Source organism: Microcaecilia unicolor, chromosome 8, assembly GCF_901765095.1.
Source record: "Microcaecilia unicolor chromosome 8, aMicUni1.1, whole genome shotgun sequence".
NCBI lineage: Eukaryota > Metazoa > Chordata > Amphibia > Gymnophiona > Siphonopidae > Microcaecilia > Microcaecilia unicolor.
In genome coordinates, this window is record NC_044038.1 from 100,517,840 (window position 1) to 100,537,270 (window position 19,431).

At 44.5% G+C, this 19,431-nt stretch overlaps 1 protein-coding gene across 1 annotated transcript in view; it reads right to left on the bottom strand.

Moving 5' to 3' along the window:
• The window catches only part of LOC115476807 (IgGFc-binding protein-like), a 388,452-nt gene that overhangs the window by 159,224 nt on the left and 209,797 nt on the right, over positions 1 to 19,431 (bottom strand). The window contains exons 15-16 of the mRNA XM_030213382.1: positions 8,735 to 9,330; positions 8,072 to 8,642 (exon numbers count right to left, since the gene is read on the bottom strand). Of these exons, the coding sequence (XP_030069242.1) occupies positions 8,072 to 8,642; positions 8,735 to 9,330 (1,167 nt within the window). The remainder of the gene's footprint in view (positions 1 to 8,071; positions 8,643 to 8,734; positions 9,331 to 19,431) is intronic.

Consider the following 19,431-nt stretch of genomic DNA (forward strand, 5'->3'; position numbering starts at 1 on the left):
ACGCGGCTGCTGGAACGGAGGTAAATTAAAGATTTAAAGCACCAAGGGCGGCGGGGGATGGGGGTGAAGGAGAATCGCTGGACAGGGGCAGGGTGGGAGAAGAGAGAAAGGAGATGCTGGGGGGGGGGGGCGCGCGGGTGCCGGGGGGGTGCACGGGCGCCAACTCATAGTCTGCAGGGGGGCGCCATAGACCCTAGGACCGGCCCTGCATGTTGCTGCTCCTCATTAGTTAATTGATCATAGGCTTTTCCCCACCTGACTAGGCTCTCCACCCGTTCCAGGGGTTCTAGCCCAGTTTATCCCATTTCTGGAAGGGCTGCTTCTTTTTCATGCAGCAAGGGAATTCCCTCAATCTCTGATTTCCATTTAATTATACTAGCTTCTTGTGCATGCCCTATCCAATAAGCTTTTGGGAAGCTATGTATCCATTGCATTATTGGTATTTCAGGTCTCAGGACAACAACATGTCCTATAGTTAACTGCTCGGTATCCACCAGAGCCCAATAACATGCTGTTTCTCAAAAGGAGTATTTTTTCTTTTCTAATTCAGGCTATTCAAGATTGACCTTATTTCTCGTTATTTCTGGTGGCCTCATATGGCTCAGGACATTCTGCAGTTTGTCTCTACTTGTCCCACCTGTGCTCGCACCAAGTCTCCTCCTGGCAAGCAGTGGGGTTGTCTTCAACCCTTGCCTATTCCCCACCAACCCTGGCAGGAGGTATCTATGGACTTTATAATGGATCTTCCTCACTCCCAGGGCAACACTATCATCTGGGTGGTTGTGGATCGATTTTCCTGCGTGGCACATTTTACTCCTATACGGTCCCTACCCTCCGCTGCTACTCTTGCGTCCCATTTTGTCCAGCATGTTTTTTGTCTGCATGGGTTGCCTCAACACATCATCAGTAACAGAGGTTCACAATTTACTTCCAAATTTTGGAGCCCGTTGTTCCTGATTCTGAGCCTGACCCAGAGTTTGAAGTACAGGAGATCCTGGATTCTAAACGCCAGAAAGGACGTCTCTATTATTTGATTTCCTAGAAAAACTTTGGTCCAGAAGACAATTCCTGGGAACCCGCTGGCAATGTCCATGCACCGGACTTGGTCCAAGAGTTCCATTCTCGCTACCCTACTAAGCCTGGACTGGGACAGAGGGGGGGGGCTTCCAGGGAGGGTACTGTCGCACTCCTCACCTACGCGTCCCACCCACTCCTCGTGCCGCTCCTTGCGGTCGGCCCGCTCCTTGGCCTTGCCTCCGTGAGAGGAAGCGTCGACCGCACTGACGGGGCAGATGCGGTGTTCTGGCCTTTTCCCTGTTTCCCCCGCGGCAGTTCGGAGCGCCGGCCGTTTTGGTGGCGTCAGTGCTCTTGGAGGGGCACTTCTCTTCTGGTTGTGGAGCCCGGGGACTCTGGCCACACCCCTGATATCGGATTGGTTTCTCGGCAGCCAATCTGTGTTCCCCTGGCCAGCTGACTCCACTCTCCCTGTCTCTCGTCAGCTGGTGTCTGTCTCCTTGATGATGGCAGCTATTTAAGAGGCAGCTCTTCTCTATGAACTTTGCTTCGGCTTCTACTTTGGTAGATTGCTGGTGACTGGGAGATTCTGTCTATTCTCTACTTGCTGCCTGATCTGATCTGACCTTTGCCTGGACCTGACTACTGCTTTTGCTTGCCGCCTGCCTAGACACTTTGCCTGAACCTGACTACTGCTTTGCTTGCTGCCTGCCTAGAGACTTTGCCTGGACCTGATTACTGCTTTTCTTGCCGCCTGCCTAGAGACTTTGCCTGGACCTGACTACTGCTTTTGCTTGCCGCCTTCCTAGAGACTTTGCCTGAACCTGACTATCGCTTTTGCCTGCCACTTGCCTTGAGATCCTGCCTGAACCTGACTTCTGCTTTTGCTTATTATCACCCGGTGGAGGTTCCAGTGCCCTGCTCTTCATCTGCTACCACAGGTAAGACCAGGGTTGTTTGGCACAGGGACTCACTATTCCTGCAGCGTGCTTGACAGCAATAAAGTATCTCTCTCATAATAAGGCCCCAATCTTAGATGGTTTCACTAATAAGTTTTACAAAACTTTTGGTAAGCTTTTGTCTCCATAGCTATGGTTTTTGAGGATGATGCACAGGAACTACCGCATTTGTGGCAGCTGGCAGTGGTAACAGTGTAACTAAAACCAGGTAAGAATCCATTAGCTTGTGGCTCCTATAGGCCTATTTCTTTACTGGACACTGAGTATAAGATATTTACAAAACTTTTGGCTAGGAAGCTTCAAACAGTGATGCTTCAGTTGATTCATGATGATCAAGTGGGCTTTATCTTGGGACGGCAGACATATGACATCATCCAATGCCACTTCACCTGCTCCAACATGGTCAAGAGGACCAGGCATTTACGTTATCATCAATGCTGAAAAAGCATTTGATCGGGTGTGCTGGCTTTTCATGTTCGCAGTGCTGGAGAGGATGGGAACATTAGGGCATTATTTAGCCTGGATACACTTGCTATATAGGAGTCCTCTTGCGGATTACAACAGGTACTATAAAAGTCATATCAGCGGCAGGCAGAGTTCTGCCTGTAGCATTTTAAGCCATTGGAAGTCACTATCGAACAACATAAGTTGGCGATACATTTTTTTTTTTACAGCAGTTAACTGGCTTTGGCATGCAACTAGAAACAATAGACAATGCTGTCTATGCTGTATATTATTCAAAAAGTGGGTTTTCTTTTTCAAATGTCCAAATTGACTGTATTGAGATGCATTCATTTGTTGTCTTGTTCTAAAATCTGGCAGCCATATGAACACTGGAAATCTCTGTCGGCCCTGCGTACCCAGTGACTGTGGCACCATGACTCCCTGGGGGAGGGTTTGGGAGGGATGGCTGGGGAGGGTCATTGGGTGTGTTCTGTTTGTAGTGTTTATTGAGCTGTTGCAATTGTATATGTTACTTTTCTGAAAAAAGTTGATAAATAAAAACAAAAAGATCAACAGTAAAGAAAAAAATTAAAGTGGTGAGTATAGCCATTTTCTAAACAGAAAAACGTTTATCTTTTTAAAAAAAGGCTATTTGCTAAATGTTTTTGTTCTCTGTGCATGTATCTTTTTGGTCCATTTTCGAACAAAAAATGTCCATGTGAAAAAAGACAAAATCAAGCCATTGGGATGTAGGAGAAGCCAATAGTAGACTAGCCATATAGACAACCCAGGAGAGCAATGGGGCACCCTAGGGGGCACTGCAGTGGACTTCAGATAATTGCTCTCAGGTACCCATCTCACCATTGCTCCCTTATCTTGTCTGCTGAGCCCTCCAAAACCCACCCAAAATCCATTACCCTTAACCATATACCACTACAATAGCCCTTATGGGTGAAAGGGGCACCTATATGTGGACACAGTGGGTTTCTAGTGAGTTTTGGAGGGCTCACAGTTTCCACCACAAGTGTAACAGGTAGAGGAGGTATAAGCCTGGGTCTACCTGTCTACAGTGCATTGCACCCACCACTAGACTACTCCAGGGACCTTAATGCTGCTCTAATGAACCTGAGTATAACATCTGAGGTAGTCATAGAGGCTGGTAAGTAATGTTTTAATCACATTTTTGGGGTGGAGGGATGAGAGGGGATTAGTGACCACTGGGGGAGTAAGGGGAGGTCATGCCTGATTCCCTCCAGTGGTCATATGGTTATTTAGGGCAGTTTTTGTGGCTTACTTGTTAATAAAACAGGTCTAGACCAAAATGTCCAGCTTATAGCCCTGGATGTTTTCATTTTGTTCCATTATGGCAGAAAAACATTCAAGTGTTAGGAATGCCCAGATCCTGCCCTTAACATGCCCCTAACACAACCCCTTTTGATTTGAATGAACTTCTGCTGGACCTCATAAAAAATATATCTAAAAATTGGTTTCAAAAATACAAATTTGGATGTTTTTGTGAGAAAAACATCCAAAAGCAGATTTATGCCACTTTTTGGATGTTTTTCTACTTTGAAAATGAGCCCTCTGACGGGGCTTATTTTCAAAGCACTTAGACTTACAAAGTTCCATTGGTTAATATGGAACTTTGTAAGTCTAAGTGCATTGAAAATGAGCCCCACCGTGGAGGGGCCTAATCGAAAGGGATGCCCAAGTTTTCCTGGGGACGTCCATCTTTCGTTTCAATAATACGGTCGGGGATGGCCAAATCTTGAAATTTAGGTTGACCTTAGAGATGATCGTCCTTAGACTTGGTCGTTTCTGATTTTCGGCGATAATTGAAACCGAGGATGCCCATCTCAGAAACGACCAAATCCAAGCCATTTGGTCATGGGAGGAGCCAGCATTCATAGTGCACTAGTCCCCCTGACATGCTTGGACATCAACCAGGCACCCTAGGGGGCACTGCAGTGGACTTCAAAAATTGCTCCAAGGTGCATAGCTTCCTTACCGTGGGTGCTGAGCCCCCCAAAACCCACTCCCCACAACTGTACAACACTACCATAGTTCTAAGGGGTGAAGGGAGGCACCTAGATGTGGGTACAGTGGGTTTCTGGTGGGTTTTGAAGGGCTCACATTTACCACCACAAGTGTAACAGGTAGGGGGGGATGGGCCTGGGTCCGCCTGCCTGAAGTGCAGTGCACCTGCTAAAACTGCTCCAGGGACTTCCATATTGCTGCAATGGACCTGAGTATGACATTTGAGGCTGGCACAAAATATTTTTAAAGTTGTTTTTGAGGGTGGGAGGGGGTTAGTGACCATTGGGGGAGTAAGGGGAGGTCATCCCCAATTCCCTCAGGTGGTCATCTGGTCAGTTCGGGCACCTTTTTGAGGCTTGGTTGTAAGAAAAAAGGGACCAAGTAAAGTCAGTCAAGTGCTCGTCAGAGACGCCCTTCTTTTTTCCACTATGGGTCGAGGACGCCCATGTGTTAAGCACGCCCAAGTCCTGCCTTCGCTACGCCTCTGACACGCCCTCGTGAACTTTAGTCATCCCCGCAATGGAAAGCAGTTGGGGACGCCAAAAATCGACTTTCGATTATGCGGATTTGGGAGACCCTGGGAGAAAGACGCCCATCTTCCGATTTGTGTCGAAAGATGTGCGCCCTTCTCTTTCAAAAATAAGCCTGATAGTCACTCCCACATAGACTATATTATAATAATCGATATGAGAAATCAGTAAGGCATGAAGCAAAGGATGTAATGTAGAACTCTCAAAATATCCATGAATAGATAGCGCAATTGCCAAAGCACACACACACAAAAAGAAAAAAAACAACATTTTGTTCACAATACTGGAAATTCACTCTGTGAAAGACAGCTAATGATCAATCACTGCTCCCAAATATTTAAATGATTCTACTATCACAGTCACACCAAACTGAACTGAAACTTGAGAAAGATGAACAGGAAGACCTGATATCTGGGTTCTAGAGCCGAATATCAGCAATACCTAGATAACTTCCAGCTTTACCTTAGCTCTGCCCCCACACTGTCCTGGCACTACCTGAAAAGTGTTGAAGTGGTCAGATATAATATTCAGTGATTTTATACAGATAATGCCACTAAATATCATTGTCCAGTTCTGGTAAACACTAGTCATCCAGGTAGCAGGTGCTGTTACCCATATTACTAGCTTTAAATACTGACCCCTATCTTTCTAACCTAGAGCCCCTTTTATATATCCGAAGCTACAAAAATATATTTATTTTTGTAGTGTCAGGGTGTATCCGGCAATAATTGACTGCCTGGTTACTGCCGTGTTAGCGCAGGAGCCCTCAGTGGGTGGTGGTAAGGGCTCCCCCCTGAAGTGTCCATGTGACAAGTGCTTTACTTGCCACATGGCCATTTCCTGCAGAAAAGAAAGGCTACTCTTTTACCAGTTGTGGTAAAAGGGGGCCTCGGCACGCATCAAGAACACATGCCGAAGCCAGCACAGGTCCCCTTTTGCCGCAGCTTGGTAAAAGGGGCCCCTTGTTTCTAATAGGGAAATTGGCCTTATAAGATCATTCTGTAAGTTTATCACCTCCCTCCAACACCCAAGTGTTTTTGTTTGTTCTCCACCAAATTACTTTTGAACCACTCATCCAATTTCATTCACAGTTGAGCTGCAGATGATAGAGCACCCAGTGAAATTCAGTTTACAAGTATTTTTAATGATCCACGGTACTAAATATCCCTTCATCTTTTTATTCCCATAGGGAAACAGGAAAGTTCAGGTGAAATCTCAGGTAGGTAATTCTATAAGGTGGATTCTAACATTTATGTACCAGTTATGTGCATGAATATTTATAATTTTAGCATATTTGTGTGCATATGTGTACATACATATGTACATGCAGGATATGCAGCTAAACACTATTCTATAACTACACACATGGGGGAGTTTAGGTGGAGTGCTGGCAGGATGCAAAGTTATGCATGCAACTTATAGAATACTATAAGCTATGAATGTATCCAGGACTATAAGTGCATACACTTCTGACAGCTCTATGGTGTTGTAAATGCTTGTGCCTAAGCACATACATGCTAGTATTCTATAATGGGGGGGAAGGGAACTTGATATACTGCCTTTCTGTGGTTTTTGCAACTATATTCAAGGTGGTTTATATAGTATATGCAGGTACTTATTTGTACCTGGAGCAATGGAGGGTTAAATGATTTACCCAGAGTCACAAGAAGCTGCAGTGGGAATCAAACCCAGTTTCATAGAATCGAAATCTGCTGCACTAACCACTAGGCTACTCCTTCACTTTTCTTTATAGAATCTGTGCCAATTAGACCCCTCTGGGTGCCTATGTATAGATTCCAAGTTACAGAATTACCCCTATCTGTATATAATATGTAAACCACTTTGGTTGTACCACAGGATGGCGGTTTATCAAATCCATGACCCTTACTCTAGTGTGATATCATGAAAGTACATTTTAAAGCTTTTAGTGACTGTAATCCTATAGGCATAAAACCATGTCTGATGTTTAGAGAGCAATTTTCAAACTGATTTCTGTGAGTTAAAATATTGATTGCCAACCTCTATGCCAGCCTCAGATGTCATACGCAGGTCCAGGACAGCATACTTTTACCTGAATTTAGGTTAGCATTACTGGGAGGAGAATTGGGACAGGGACTGAAACAACATTACAGTTTTATGCACTTTTTTTGTTGTTCAAAAAAGGTATCCTACATAAAGGTAGTGCAAGTGTATGCAGATACTTTTTTCTTGTGGATGTTTTCAAAGTAAAAGGGCATGCGTACTTTTGCTTTGAAAAATAATGGAAATTTGAAAATTGTCTCTTTAGTAATGTACTTATTACAATAAAATTAAAAAAAAACAATATGACCACTATGTACAAATATTCTGTGCCAAAGAAGAAAACTAAGCATTAGGAAATGTCACACATGGCCAGGTTATATTCCTGCTTCTATATGGCATAACACAAAGAAAGGAATGAAAAAGAATAAATGCAGTGACAGACCCATTCATTTCACTTTTCTGCTGACCCTTAGCTATCAAATATAGTCTTAAACAGGGCCATTAAGTAAGATTGACATGTAGAAATTATTTGAAAGGATGTTTAGTGAAAAAAGCAGGGTGTAACAATCCACCATAACTGACTTGTGGTGAAGTTGAACAGATTCTTTAGAGACTGTTCGGTGGGCATTATTTCACATCTATCAAGTATAATCATTTTCTCATCACAATGCTGCATAAAACTTTACTAATTGAAAACACTCTTGATAAAGTTACGTTGTTTCTTCTTATAATTAAACTAATATATTTTTCTCCTCTTTGGAGCAGCCAGATATGTAGTTTAAGAACTGAGCAGGACAATGTTATTTTTGCTATTCAATTACAGATGGAAAGTTCAAGGTCACAAAGTTTTTGGAAGATCAGGAGTTTGAACTGAGATAACAAAATGTGAGTGGCTGGCACATAGTCACACTGGGAAACTATGTCAGATCAGGATCTTTAACTGGGCTATGGACAGAAAAGAATGGCCTGCCACAGTTTAATGCCACTCATACATTGCAACTCCTGATGGGAATATTAGATAGATGGTAAATTTTAAAAAGCAATCTAGAACAAGAGTTGACTTACGACAGAAGGAAGGTTGCCTCCAAGGGCTAATCTTCACCCCGACTTCTTGACATGTAATGACATAGGCCTGCAGGCTTTCACATAGGACATCTCTGTTGCCATCCACAGCACACAGATCATATACACATTGTTCAAAGTACTTTGTAGGATTCACTAGTGAGTGGCAGTTTTGAAAGGGACCATCAGTAGCTGTAATCATTCCACACATGACCTCTCTTTCATAAATTGATTGCTTATCAGATTCACACTTAGGGCACTGAATGCCACAGCCATCATTACATGTTGACCTTTCTATAGGGATTTTCCAGGCTGCCCCAAATTCATCTGCATTTTCACTGGTTATTTTGTTGGGCAGCATAAACTCATCATCCACATCTCCATTATAATTGCCACAGAGACCACACATTTGGCCCTTGTAAGTGCTCGGGACTCTAACCTGTACATAATATATAGTATTGTAGAGGACTCTAAGGCCAAATTGCGTCTGGAGAATGACATTGCTTCCCTCTTGGTTGATCCAAACATTTCCATTATCAAGAATGAGAGGGAGTTTGTAGATCTCTTCATCAACCTATATGAATAAAATGTAATTTGCACATATGATTGGTAACTTTCAACTAGAATGCTTATTCAGCACATTATATCCAAACACTTTAAACTTACCTTCACCTTCCATTTCATCCCTCTTTCTATGGTGATACTGTAACCATAAATAGATACCAAAACCATCCTTGTTACAGCAACATTACGTCTGTGATAGCTTTCATTCTCCACAGTCACCAAGAACTTCACTAGACTTGGGTCCTTACTGCAGACCATCGATAGAATGTAGGTGCAAGTACCTTGGAAGTCAAAGGCAAGTCCATCAAATGAGATGTAATGAGGGTCCCCAGAAGCTATACATTTACCATGTCCTTTGGGATGGCATCCTTGAATTCCATTCTCCACTTTGCATTCTTCATTGGTGCCACAGGAGAATTTATGGCATTGAACATCTCCATTTGTTCCACATTTACATTGTTCTTGGCAAAGGTCATTCGGATAGAACATGTCACCCGTCTTATAATATGTATCATTATAGATGCAGCCACAGTCTGCAATGGGTACACACGTGTCTCCACTCAAGAGGAACCCATTGTCACAATGACACCCATCTGCACAAGGAGCATCACAACCCACTGGAGATGATAAACCATTGCAGGTAGCTGGACATCCAGGTCCACAGAGTTCATAGTGAGCATTTGGGGGGCAGGCAAGAGCTAAAAATATGTAAGAAGAAATAAAAATAAGCTTTCTGAATGAAAATGATCTCAAAAGATTTATCAAAAACACATCAAGTGGAGGATTATACAAACAAAATTTTCTTGTCTTCTATCAAGCGTGTGCTTTGTCTTTTCTGTCATGCTTAAGAGGAAGGATGCTTGCTGAAAAACCATTGCAGGTAGCTGGAGCCCCATGTCCAAGGCAGCAGAGGATCTGGGACAGCACAAAAGTAACAACTGGATCCTCAACAGACCCCATTGTAGAAGGTATGGAGCAGATCTAGAGGACATGGATTTTAAATAGTCCTGGTGGATGGAGGGAAACAGAAGGAAAGAGGGAGGGAGGATATGCCGTATATGGATAGATGAGAGGGGAAAGGAAGAGAGTTAAGATATGCTGCTCATGGATGGAGTGAAGGGAATAGATAGAAAATTAGTACTGAGAAACAGACAAAAAAGTGGAAGAAAGCTGAAAGTGAAAGGTAAGTATCAATAAAGTTGGACAAAGAGCAGGAAATGAAGAAGAAAGGAAGAGAGAAAAAAATAGCAAATGGACAGGAGGCCCTAGAAACTGAGTTAAGGGCACAGATAGAGAAAAGCAGAACCAGAGACTGGAATATGCATGATCAGAAAAACAAAATTACCAGACAACAAGAGCAGAAGCATAATTTATTTTCCTTTTAGTGTCTGGAATATGTCCAATTTGAGAATTTACATCTGCTGTCATTATTTTGCACTGCACAGGAGTAAACTGTTTTCCTGCTATTGTGCTGCAGAATCTGGATGCTTGGGATCTCAGATTAATTTTTGCCTGTATTTGAGGGGCTATCTCTGCTCTGCATGTGTGACTGCAAGGTCAAATAAGTAGGGATCTGTAGCAATTCAACTTGTTCACTTTCCCAATTCTAGGGCTCACTGAAATATTTACTGTGCTATGTTTTCCTAAGTATATTCTTGTGTGAGTTTTGGAAACTGGTACTCTTATTAAATGGTAGATTTCTTCTGTAAGTCCTGAGTGGCTTTTGTAGGTTTTTTAAAATTACTTTACAAGATACCTGGTGCTGGAGAGGGTTTATGTTGCTGTTGTTGAAATGATACCAAAATCAGACATCTATTTTGTGTGGTGAGTTGCATATGGAAATACCCTGGCTCTGCTCTGTACCCACTGTTGTATCAGTAAGGCTTCTGTGAATGTAGATTATGTTTAAACTTAAAACCTTGATGGTCATTATTTTACATGGTACATAACTTAATTGCAACAATTTTAGCTCTTTTATATTTTCTGCTGCTGGTAACAGAGATATATAGCTACTCTGGGGTCATAAGTATTGCCATACTGGGACAGACCAAATGTCCATCAAGCCAAGCATCCAGTTTCCATCAGTGGCCAATCCAGGTCTCAAATACCTGGCAAAATCACAAAAAAGTTCAATACATTTTCTGCTTCTTATCCCAGAAATAAGCAGTGGATTTTCCCCCAAGTCATTTTAATAATGGTCTACGGACTTTTCCTTTAGGAAGCCATCCAAAGCTTTTTAAACCTCACTAAGCTAAGTGCCTTTACCACATTTTCTGGCTCCTAAGGTTGGCCCTGTATGAGTACCAACACATTTTGTTTCTAGAAAAAAACCCCACTGGGTAAAAGCAGTCATGAGCACAGGGCCCACTGTGGTCTAACAGCTTCCTCTCTTCCCCTCCCTCAATACGGCAGCTTCCCCCCCCCCCCCCCATCATACACACACACACACACACACAGAACACCACCACAACCACCACCACTAGCTTTGATGTACAGAAATGATATTTTCGCCTGCCACCCCCTATACATAGCTTGCCCTCCTGTTGCCACTCCAGATTTTTGCCACTGCCTGGAAGTGGTCTTCTAACATAAGGTCCCCTCCCACTCATAACTACTCCCTCAAGTTGAAGGCTCCTCCGGACCTACTGTGACCTTTCTCTGATCCCTGGTGGCTTGTAGCAGTAGGGAAAGGGATTTTCTTTCTGCCTTTTTCTGTGATTACAATCAAAGTGGATTACTTATTGTATACAGATACTCTATCTGTCCCTAGTGGGCTCACAATCTAAGTAGCTTTTTTTTTTTTTTAACCTGGGGCAATGGAGGGGTCACAAGGATCTGCAGTGGGAATCAAACCTGGCTCCCTAGTTCTCAGGCCATTGCACTAACCATTAAGCTACTCCTTCATTACAGCTAGAGGTCAGGATGCTGAATAAAGGCTGCCCTAATAAGGCAAGTTGACCCGTAGTAATAATACTGTGCATCTACTTAGGGGGTCACTGGTACCATTTTGATCCTGGTGCCAGCAAGGACAGGGGTGACTGGGGATTGCTTCTACCTGGAACTTTCTAGACACCAGGGAAAGGTCAAGGTAGGCCCAGAGAGGGGTCTACTCGGTGGGAGGGGGGGGGGGTTCAGCTTGGAAGAATAGTTCCAGGTGGGGGACCTTAAATTAGGAGTGATGTTTGGGTGGGGGTCACTTCCAGGTGCTACTTACTCCTGGGTGGAAGCCACATCTAGGTATGGGCTTTTGAACTGTGTGGTCTGGCATTGGGGGCATTAATATGGGAGCTGCTTCATGAGGTGAACTGACAGATGAGAGATCCTTTGTAAGAGGGGTTTATGACTAGGGGGGCACCCAGGAGGCATATTATTTTCACTATGGTTGCCTGTTTAACATGCAGCCCAGCCATGGCCCAATACTCCAGGATGTTAAAAGTACCTCACAAGACATGTTATAGCATTTACATAATAATGAGCTGTTTTGCATGCTTTGCTTTTTATTTCAAAGTTACCTGCTATATTGTAACCTGCATTATAGTCCTTTAACATGCATTAAAGGGCAAATAATAGGTTATTGCTGTATTATAGCTTGATAATTACCCTCTAAGAGTCTCAAAATTAGAATTTTCTGCTGGACAATATAGTTCCTTCTGTTAATCTATTCCTGCCTCTCTTCTTCGTTCTCTCAATGCTTTAGATGTATTTATATATTGTAACACTTGCTCAGAAAGACATAGAGGGGCATAATGGAACAGAAACGCCTATCTCCATGGGCGTTTATCTCCGAGAACGGGTCCGTGAAGGGGCGGGGCGGATCGTATTTTTTAAAAGAAAAAGACGCCCATGTTTTATTCGTCAAGGTGTGAGCTGGGCGTTTTTGCTTTTCAGCGATAATGGAAAATGAAATCGCCCAGCTCAATAACGAATAAATCCAAGGCATTTGTTCGTGGGAGGGGCCAGGATTCATAGTGCACTGGTCCCCCTCACATGGCAGGACACCAACCGGGCACCCTAGGGGGCACTTTTACAAAAACCAAATAAAAGGTAAAAGAGCTCCCAGGTGCATAGCACCCTTCCCTTGGGTGTTGAGCCCCCCAAATCCCCCTCAAAACCCACTGCCCACAAGTCTACATCATTACTATAGCCCTAAGAGGTGAAGGGGGGCACCTACATGTGGGTACAGTGGGTTTGGGGGGGTTGGACGACTAGTAGCATTAAGCAGCACAATTGTAACAGGTAGGGGGGGGGATGGGCCTGGGTCCACCTGCCTGACGTCCACTGCACCCCCTAACAACTGCTCCAGGGACCTGCATACTGCTGCTTGGGAGGAGGGTATGACATTTGAGGGTGAAAGTAAAAAGTTGTGAAACATCATTTGTTGTGGTGGGAGGGGGTTAGTGACCACTGGGGGAGTCAGGGGAGGTCATCCCCGACTCCCTCTGGGGGTCATCTGGTCATTTAGGGCACTTTTGGGGGCCTTATTCGTCAAAAAACAGGGTCCAGGAAAAGTGTCCTAAATTCTAGCTCAAAACTGTTCCATTATCGGCGAAGGGCGCCCATCTCTGTTCGCCCGATAACCACGCCCCAGTTCCGCCTTCGACACGCCTTCGATACGCCCCCGTCAACTTTGTCCGCATCCGCGACGGAGTGCAGTTGAAAGCGTCCAACGTTCGGCTTTCGATTATACCGCTTTATTTGTTTTTGTGAGAAGAACGCCCATCTCCCGATTTAGGTCGGAACGTGGGCGTTATTCTCGTTCGATTATAAGCAGGATAGTGACTTTAGTAGCAATACTGCCCTTGGCATTTTTCTCCAAGATGAATATTAGTGCCAACTACTGGGGCTAACGAACCCCATGGCTCAGTGGAGGTACTGTGTGCTACCATGTTGGAGATACATTCAAGTCCTTGAATGCAGAGATGTCATAGAGGCAATGTTTACATCTCCCAGGCCAGTTCCAAAGCACATAAATTTAGCATACCAGACAAACTGCTGTCTGCGTCAGTGACCAAAGACCATCACTGTCATGGCTGGGTAAAATAGGGATTTAAAGATTTTAAAAATGTGGGGAAATACAAATAATGGAGAATTAAGGCTCATGGCGCTGCAGTCCAAATAGAGACCAATTTTGACTGAGTTAAAAACCCAAAGGAGAAGGAAGAATGTGTCAGGCAGTGGCGTTCCTAGCCAGGATGGCACCCGGGACGGATCACCGATGCCCCCCCTCCCGGCAAAATGACACCTCCCCCCGGTGAAATTACACCCCCCCCGGGTGCACGCTGCTGGGGGGGGGGGTGCTGCGGCGCGCACCTGTCGGCTCCGAAAAGTTCGCTAACTTTGCTCGTTCGCTGCAGCTCCCTCTGCCCCGGAACAGGAAGTAACCTGTTCCGGGGCAGAGGGAGCTGCAGCGAACGAGCGAAGATAGCGAACTCAGAGCCAGGCACGCACCACAGCATCCCCCAGCGGCGTGCACCCGGGGCGGACCGCCCCCACTGCCTCCCCCCTTGGTATGCCACTGGTATCAGGACCCCAAAAATGCTTATACTGTTGGCCCTATTTGCATCTATTTATCAAATCTGTTGACCACAAAAGTATTTCAGCTTTGCTTTGGCAATGCTTTTGTCTTCTTCAATTCCTGTAGTCTTGTTTCTTAAATAGTCACAGAATACCATGGAATGCAGCTTGTACCCTTCTAAGCAGCTTGTAGATCAAATGATAAAACACAATTTGAAGTGCCTGTATACAAATACTAGAAGCCTAAAAAATAAGATGGGAGAGTTAGAATATATAGCACTAAATGATGAGGTAGATATAATAGGCATCTCAGAAACTTGGAAACAGGACAATTAATGGGAAACTGTGTTAACAGGGTACAAATTGTATCACAATGATAGAGAAGATCAAATTGGGGAGGGGGGCTGCGCTATATGTTAAAGAGGAAATTGAGTCAAATAAAATAAACATTTCACATGAGAAAGATAGCAGCGTGGAATCATTATGGATAGAAATTTCATGTGACGGGAAAGAATATTCTTGTAGGATTGTACTACCATCCGCCAGGAAAGAACAAAAAGATGGATGAAGAAATGTTTACAGAGATTAGGAGAGCTGGCAGATTGGGCAATGCTATAATAATGGGTGATTTCAATTACCCCAATATTGACTGGATAAATGTTACATCAGGGAGTGCCAAGTAGATAAAATTTCTAGCAGCTGGACCAGGAACCGACGAGAGGGGAAGCCATTTTGGATCTGGTCCTTGGTGGCATGCAGGGCATAATGCAAGAGGTAGTGGTGTTGGGTCCCCTGGGAAACAGTGATCATAGCATGATCAAGTTTGAGCTACTATCTGGGATGAACCCGCAAAAGAAATCTGCTCTAGCTACATTTAATTTTTGAAAGGGCAACTATAATAAAATGAGGAAAATGGTTAAAAAGGAACTAAAAGATCTGCTGCAAAGGTTAGGATACCATGAGGGGCATTTTCGAATGGGGACGCCCATCTCTAAGGGCGCCCATCTCTAAGGACGTCCCAGCAAAAGGGCGGGGAAACTCGTATTATCGAAACAAGATGGGTGTCCATCTTTCGTTTCAATAATACGGTCAGGGACGCCGAAATCTCAAATCTCAACATTTAGGTTCGTAATGCACTGGTCCCCCTCACATGCCAGGACACCAACCAGGCACCCTAGGGGGCACTGCAGTGGACTTCAGAAATTGCTCCCAGGTACATAGATCCCTTACCTTGTGTGCTGAGCCCTCCAACCCCACCCCCCCAAAAAAAAAGACCACTCCCCACAACTGTATACCACTACCATAGCACTAAGGGGTGAAGGGGGGCACCTACATGTGGGTACAGTGTGTTTCGGGTGTTTTTTTTTTTTAATTTATAACTTTATTGATTTTCACTTATACATTTACATAATATAAATGTGGAAAAATAAGAAAAAAAATAATTAAGGAAAATATTCTTTTCCTACTAAATAGAAAACTTGAAAAATTGTCTTGTTAGTCCACACATTATTGATCAAGACATAAGGAAATAAAAAAGAAATATAACATAAGTTCACTCAAAAAAGAGGGGAGAGCACAAGTTCTGAACCAGCGGTTTCAGCTTCCTGTTGGAGCAATCGAGATTAATTCACCACCACCACTTTCTTTGGCAATAATGAATTGTCGCAGTTTAACTGGGTCAAAGAATACATAATTAATCATATTCAAAGAAATTAAACATCTACATGAAAAATTTAAAATAAAAGTTCTTCCCAGAACAAGAATCCGTGGCTTTAACCCCAGGAATTCTTTCCTCCTTCTCTGCATAGATTTACTTAAATCGGGGAAAACTTGTATCCTTGATCCCAGAAATTGCGTGGAAATAAATCTGAAGTAAAGCCTAAATATATTGTTCCTATCAGTCTCAAAGGCAAAAGTAGGAAGAAGAGTCGTGCGCTCGGTAATTATTTATAAAGAAGTTTCAAGAAGTTCTATTAAATTTTGATCTGGCATAGGTTCTGCAGGCAATGGTTTTATTCCTGTGATATAATATGCTTTTACAACAGGAGGAAGAGCTTCTTTAGGAATACCTAGTATTTCAGTAAAATATTTCCGCAACATTTCCGTTGTTGGTATCAAAGGCGTCTTAGGAAAATTTAAAAATCTTAAGTTGTTACGTCTCAGTTGGTTATCTTGGTATTCCACCTTTTCCTGTATATTATCTTTCTCAACAATAATAGTTCCCATAACACTTTGCAATTTTTTAATCTCTAGTTCATTTAACTCACATTTATCCTCTTGCATTTTTAGCCTCCAGGTTAAAGCTTGCAGCTGTTGTTTAACTTCGGTTACTTCAGTCTTGACTAAATTCGTAGATTGTAGTAGTGATAAATTTAGAGCCTGGATTGCGTCCCACAGGGTCTCTAAAGTTATTATGGCCGGACGTAAATGCTCATCGGTTCTCTCTGAGGGGGTTACCATGATGGGAGAGGGTGAGGGTCAACTCCCCTCACACTTGTTGTTGACTCATCTGGAGTTGAAAAACCAGCAGGGCCTCCTCTAGTCACTACCAACTCTGTTTGTGACTCTCGAGCCAGCGTCAAGTCCCCTCCCGGTCTCGGTGGAGCCAATTGTTGAGGCAGACTCAATGATACCACCTCAGAGCTAAGATAACCCGGTGTTCCCAAGGATCCAACCAAGGTCGGTGTCTGTGCTCCTAGCGTTTGAGCAGAAAAAGCCTCCATCGTCGTCTGCCGCAGGGTTGGAATATCGCCGGGGTTAGGAGAGGCTTTAGCCCCGGTTTTTCCCTTTCTTTTCCCCATGAATTTGGGAGAAAAAAAGATTACTGCGCGGGACGTGATGCGAGGTTCAGGAGCGCTCAACCCACACACCCTCTCACGGACGCCATCTTGATTCTTCTTGGGTTTCGGGTGGGTTTTGAAGGGCTCACATTTACCACCACAAGTGTAACAGGTAGGGGGGAATGGGCCTGGGTCCGCCTGCCTGAAGTGCACTGCGTCCACTAAAAACTGCTCCAGGGACCTGCATTCTGCTGTGATGGAGCTGGGTATGACATTTGAGGCTGGCATAGAGGCTGGAAAAAAAAATCTTTTTTTTTTATTTTGTTTTTGGGTGGGAGGGGGTTGGTGACCACTGGGGGAGTAAGAGGAGGTCATCCCCAATTCCTTCCGGTGGTCATCTGGTCAGTTCGGGCACCTTTTTGAGGCTTGGTCGTGAAAAACAATAGACCAAGTCGGCCAAATGCTTCTCAGGCATGCCCTTCTTTTTTCCATTATCAGCTGAGGACGCCCATCTCTTAATCACGCCCCAGTCCCGCCTTTGCTACGGTGCTGACATGCCCCCATGAACTTTGGTCATCCCATGTGATGGAAAGCAGTTGAGGATGCCCAAAATCGGCTTTCGATTATGCCAATTTGGGTGACCCTGAGAGAAGGACACCCATATCCCGATTTGTGTTGGAAGATGGGCGCCCTTCTCTTTCGAAAATTCCCCAGTAAATCAGGTATGGACATTATTCAAAAATACCATCTCGGAAGCTCAGTCCAGATACATTCCACGTTGTTACTTCAGTCACTAGCTCCCAGATCGTGAGCCCTTGGGCCCAAGCCGTGAACAGATAGGAAAATCTAGGAATGGCCTGGAGTGGACCGAACCACAAGTAGAAAAAATTAATAAACCACAGGGTACTCACCCAGAACATCAGGCTCCCGAGGAGAGGTACAAAACTCCTCAAAGGTAGAGAACTTCAGGATATGTTCGGCCTGCACCAGTAGGCTAGGCTTCAGCCAACTACCGGAAGCTGAGCCCCAGGAACCGACTGGCGACAACAGGACTCCACGGGGTAAAGCAAGGACAAAGATACCAGAACAGTTTCTCGAGACTTCACCTGCACTTAGTCACTGTCCTCCAGGAGTTGAGCCCCTGGGTTCAGGCGGCCAGCAGGACTTCAGGCCAACCGAAAGTAGCGGTTGTACCCAGTGAAGCTGAACCAGACAGATAGGGAAGACAGACCAGGCAGGATCCAGCAGTACAGAGCACTAAGCAAAAGAAGTACAGGTTAGAGCAAGACTTTTAGGTACAAATAACCCACACAGCCAGACACAGAGAGCGAGGGGTTAACATAACACACTAACCCCAGAAAAAGAGGTGGAATCACAACAGACAGAACTAAAACAAACAAGTTGATACATCACAGAAGGCACACACTGCCCCGTCAACCAAAGAACACAGCCCAGCTGCAGAGAAAAGCCAATTAACCACACGCTGAGACAAACAACTACAAAACGGAACACAAAGAGAATGCTGAAAAGCCAGCACCTAGGAACACAAAAGAGGGGAAAACAGATTCCTTCAGCGCACAGAGCAAGCTCACAGAAAAAATAAGATAAGAGGCCACAGCAGGAGAAATCCTAACGCTAAAGCAACGCTTACCTGAAAACTGCAGGTAAAAATAGATCCTGATTACTGACGTCTGTAGTTGCAGACGTCAGCTACAACCCAGCTGACCAATAGCAACCAAGTCCCACCCAACTACTCTAGCAGAGAGGTTTCCAGCCCCTCCCTAGCCCTAACAGAGTGGGTTCCAGCCTCTCCTCAGCCTGCTAGCAGAAACATAACATCACCTCCCCCTCAAATGCTCCCCTTCCCTCGGGATCGTGGTCTAGGCTTATGAGGATAGAGACGGTGGAAGCGATTCACTAGCACTGGGGAATGTACATGAACAGCATCCTCCCAGGAATTCTCTGCAGAACTAAAGCCCTTCCATGCAATAAGGTTTTGAAGGCGACCCCCGACGCGCTTGGCATCCAAAATCTTTCGGACCTCATATTCTTCCTGAGAAAGGGTGACTGCGGGGGAAGAGTGTAGAGTGGGCAAAGATCCCTTCCTAAGAACCACCGGTTTCAGCAAGGAAACATGGAAGGAGTTATGCACTTGAAGAGTGGGAGGTAGTTTCAACTGGTAACACACTGGATTGATTCGCCTTAGAATGGGGTAAAGACCCACAAATCGAGGCGCGAACCAAGACGAAGGGGACTTCAAGCGAAGATTACGAGTGGACAACCAAACTAGATCACCTGGTTGGAACTGGGGTTCCACCCTCCGATGCTTGTCTGCTTGATGTTTCATACGCGTAGATGTTAACTGAATGGTTTTCCGGGCATCTGACCAAATAGACTGGAAGGAAGCAACTGCCGTAGTAGCTGCGGGAACATCGGGGTTAATATTCAACGGGAAAGGTATGCGAGGAGTTCATCCATAAGGGCACAAAGTGAGCCATTTTAGAA